This window comes from Coffea eugenioides, chromosome 11 (assembly GCF_003713205.1).
Source record: "Coffea eugenioides isolate CCC68of chromosome 11, Ceug_1.0, whole genome shotgun sequence".
NCBI classification, from domain to species: domain Eukaryota; kingdom Viridiplantae; phylum Streptophyta; class Magnoliopsida; order Gentianales; family Rubiaceae; genus Coffea; species Coffea eugenioides.
This window is the reverse complement of record NC_040045.1, coordinates 6,205,150-6,208,238: the sequence shown is the minus strand read 5'-3', so window position 1 is coordinate 6,208,238 and position 3,089 is coordinate 6,205,150. Positions and strand designations below refer to the sequence as shown.

Genomic DNA, 3,089 nt, shown 5'->3' with positions numbered 1-3,089 from the left:
TAAATTTTGTTCTTATAGTTTGATTTGTTCTATAGTTATTGGGTTTGAACAACAAAGTTGAAACCATTTATTATTTTAGAGGATCAAATTGAGACTTTATCTAATTCCTTCCCCTCTTTTTGATCAATTGTCATCCTTGTATATATTGATGAAGTAATAATTACCAAAGTAATTACAGATAATTGGTAACTGCCAAAGAATCATCATTCTGTGCTTTTTTGCAAGTCACACAAGCAAGTGATCCTTTAGATAACAAAAATGTCGCTTTCTTAGATTGTAGGATCCGATTGAGATATTTACTAATTCAAATTATCAAACTGAGACTTATATATATATATCAAATTGAGACTTGTTCATTTTGATGGTGCAATTAGAGATTTTGGACCAATTGGGAGGACCAAACTATAATTAACCCAATAAGAGAGCCGCGCAATAACACAGTAAAGCTGGTGTCTTTTCGCCATTTTATCCCCTTCCTTTCCTTCAATCCAAACGGTGCCTTATTTGAGTGATGAAGGTGGACTGTGTGAGGAGTGTTATCGTCCACAACATTCCCAACCAACCAACACGAATGGATGATCAGATGATGGAGATGCAACGCTTGATGCCTTGTAACTCCCGCCTGGCTGCCTTTATTAGTTGCCGTTCATGCCTATTCGCTGTTTGTCAAAATTCCCGTGACAATTGGATACCACGTAGTAGTGTGGTAAATGTTCCATTTAGTCGCTCTGGGACTTGCAAACTTTGTCTCAACCCGCCCAAGTGCTCTAATGATGCCAATAACTGCTCGACTTTTGTGCAGCCGTTTGGTAGGGAGGATGGGGAGGAACTTTCTTATATTTCCTTCAATGAATCCATTTGCGAAATGTGCATGTCAGGAGAAGTAAATGAGGCGATGTCCTTGCTCTCACAGATGGAGGCTTTGGGCTCTCGTCCCAATTTGAAATCTTACACCCTCTTGATAACAGCTCTCGGAAATGTTGGCAGGACCTTGGAAGCTGATGCTATCTTCCAGGAAATGACGAGTCTTGGATACAGGCCCAGAGTCAAAGCTTTTAATGTCTTACTTAGATGTTTCTTGAGAAAAGGCCTGTCTGGGCTCGCTGATAAGGTTCTACTTACATTGGATGACTTGGGAATACAAAGAAACAGGGAAACCTATGAAATTCTTCTCGAGTACCATGCACGGGCAAAACGTCTGGAGGATACGTGGTTAGTCATTGCTGAAATGAGGAGAGAGGGATATCATCCAAATTCTTTTGTGTACAGTAAAGTTATTGAACTTTACAGGGACAATGGCATGTGGAGAAAAGCGACAAGCATTGTTGGAGAGATACGGGGTATGGGTTTGTCCCTAGACAGGAAAATCTATAACAGCATAATTGACACGTTTTGTAAATATGGTGAGTTAGGTGAAGCAGTAGAAGTTTTTAAGACAATGCAGCTGGAGGGTATAATGCCGGACATCACCACCTGGAACTCTTTGATTCGGTGGCACTGCAAGTTTGGGGATGTGTCTAATGCTCTGGATATGTTCATAAGCATGCAAGAACAAGGCCTGTATCCTGATCCAAAGATTTTCATTACCATTATTTCCCGTTTGGGAGAACAGGGGAAATGGGATGTTATAAAGAAAACTTCTGAGAATATCAAGCATAGAGGGCACCACAGAAGTGGGGCCATCTACGCTGTTCTGGCTGATATTTATGGGCAATATGGGAGATTTCAGGATGCAGACAATTGCATAAACGCCCTAAGATCAGAAGGGGTTAAACTTTCAGCAAGTACTTTTTGCATCATAGCAAATGCTTATGCGCAACAGGTAGGGATATGCACCGATATAGCCTAGTGTCTAGGTAGTGTGATTGCCATTATGAAGGAAATGCTTTTGCTTTGATGTCTTATGCAGGGATTATGCGAACAGACCATTAAGGTTCTGCAGCTTATGGAAGCAGAAGGAATAGAACTTAACCTTTTAATGCTAAATGTGCTGCTCAACGCATTTAGCACTGCAGGGAGGCATTTGGAGGCACTATCAGTTTTTAACCACATAAGAGAGACGGTAAGACCCTTGACTTTTTCAAGTAATCTAATTTGGGAAATCTTTAGCTAATAATTTGGTAATCCTGTAGGGTTTTTGTCCTGATGTAGTTACCTACAGCACACTTATGAAGGCTTTTATAAGGGCTAAAAAGTTTGATCAGGTAGTTTTCTCGTCTTGAAGTTTGCAGTTAATGACCTCATGGTACTCATCACCATTGGTCTATTCTTCTCCATAGAGATCTCTTTTTATCCTATCTGAAACTTGCATAAAATGTACCTTCTACTGATCAATGAAAACCAAAAATTAACCAGAAATATGGCCGACAATCAAGTTGCTTTAATAGTTATTAGGGCTACTGAAGTTGCTGTAATAGTCTGTTCCATCTTACCAGCTTGCCACTGCAGGCTAAGGTCTAACCTATCCTTTCTTGGTTGCCTTACAGGTTCCTAGTATATATAAAGAAATGGAGTATGCTGGATGTACACCAGATAGAAAGGCCAGAGAGATGCTGCAAGCTGCTGAAATGGTTCTCCAACAAAGGCATTTGGAGTTTTTAAGTAATACACCATGATATCTTCTGCACATGGCAAGCTATTATCACTAATCAGCCCAGCCCTTCTTCTAAGTTCCAAGTCCTAAGTCCTATCGGTGGCTGCTGCCCATAGTGCAAAGCCCAGCAGCACTCCAATATGTCATCCTCTGTTGTAGCAGGTGCTTCATCTTCTTGCTCAGCTGCTTATGTGAGAAACCTCTCCCTCAAATCCAACTCCTCAATTCCATCTGCAAATGCAAAGCGATTAACTTCCCACTCTGAGGTATATATAGTTAAAAGCATGGCATAATTGTGCTTAACTTCTTTGTCGCACAAAGAAATCCGTTTATAATTTGGTCCCTCTGTGCATATATAATATTTGCATGTATCTCTCCTTTGCTGATTCAGTATATATATGTATGTATGTATGTATGTATCTCTCTTTTGATAGTACTGGTGTTGGTGCTGGCAGAAATTTAGCTTCCAAGGGTGCTCACTTCAAGAGGTCAAATG

The 3,089-nt window shown here is 40.3% G+C and overlaps 1 protein-coding gene across 2 annotated transcripts; it reads left to right on the top strand.

The window, feature by feature from the left end:
* Positions 1–541: 541 nt before the first annotated feature.
* LOC113751253 (pentatricopeptide repeat-containing protein CRP1, chloroplastic-like) lies at positions 542–3,089 on the top strand. 2 transcript variants are annotated; one of them, XM_027295188.1, is made up of 5 exons: positions 542–1,822; positions 1,910–2,062; positions 2,133–2,204; positions 2,487–2,859; positions 3,049–3,089. In XM_027295188.1, the coding sequence occupies exons 1-4, from the start codon at positions 572–574 to the stop codon at positions 2,613–2,615; spliced, it is 1,605 nt and encodes a 534-aa protein (XP_027150989.1). In that variant the 5' UTR covers positions 542–571; the 3' UTR covers positions 2,616–2,859; positions 3,049–3,089. The 2 variants fall into 2 exon arrangements, with proteins under 2 accessions (XP_027150989.1, XP_027150990.1); XM_027295189.1 differs by lacking the exon at positions 2,133–2,204.

Bases quoted from the DNA above. Each gene is read 5' to 3' on its own strand.
- LOC113751253 (XM_027295188.1), top strand. From the start codon at position 572: ATGGATGATCAGATGATGGAGATGCAACGCTTGATGCCTTGTAACTCC. The intron at 2,063-2,132 runs GTAAGACCCTTG...GTAATCCTGTAG, and splicing joins TTAACCACATAAGAGAGACG to GGTTTTTGTCCTGATGTAGT. The intron at 2,205-2,486 runs GTAGTTTTCTCG...GTTGCCTTACAG, and splicing joins GGGCTAAAAAGTTTGATCAG to GTTCCTAGTATATATAAAGA.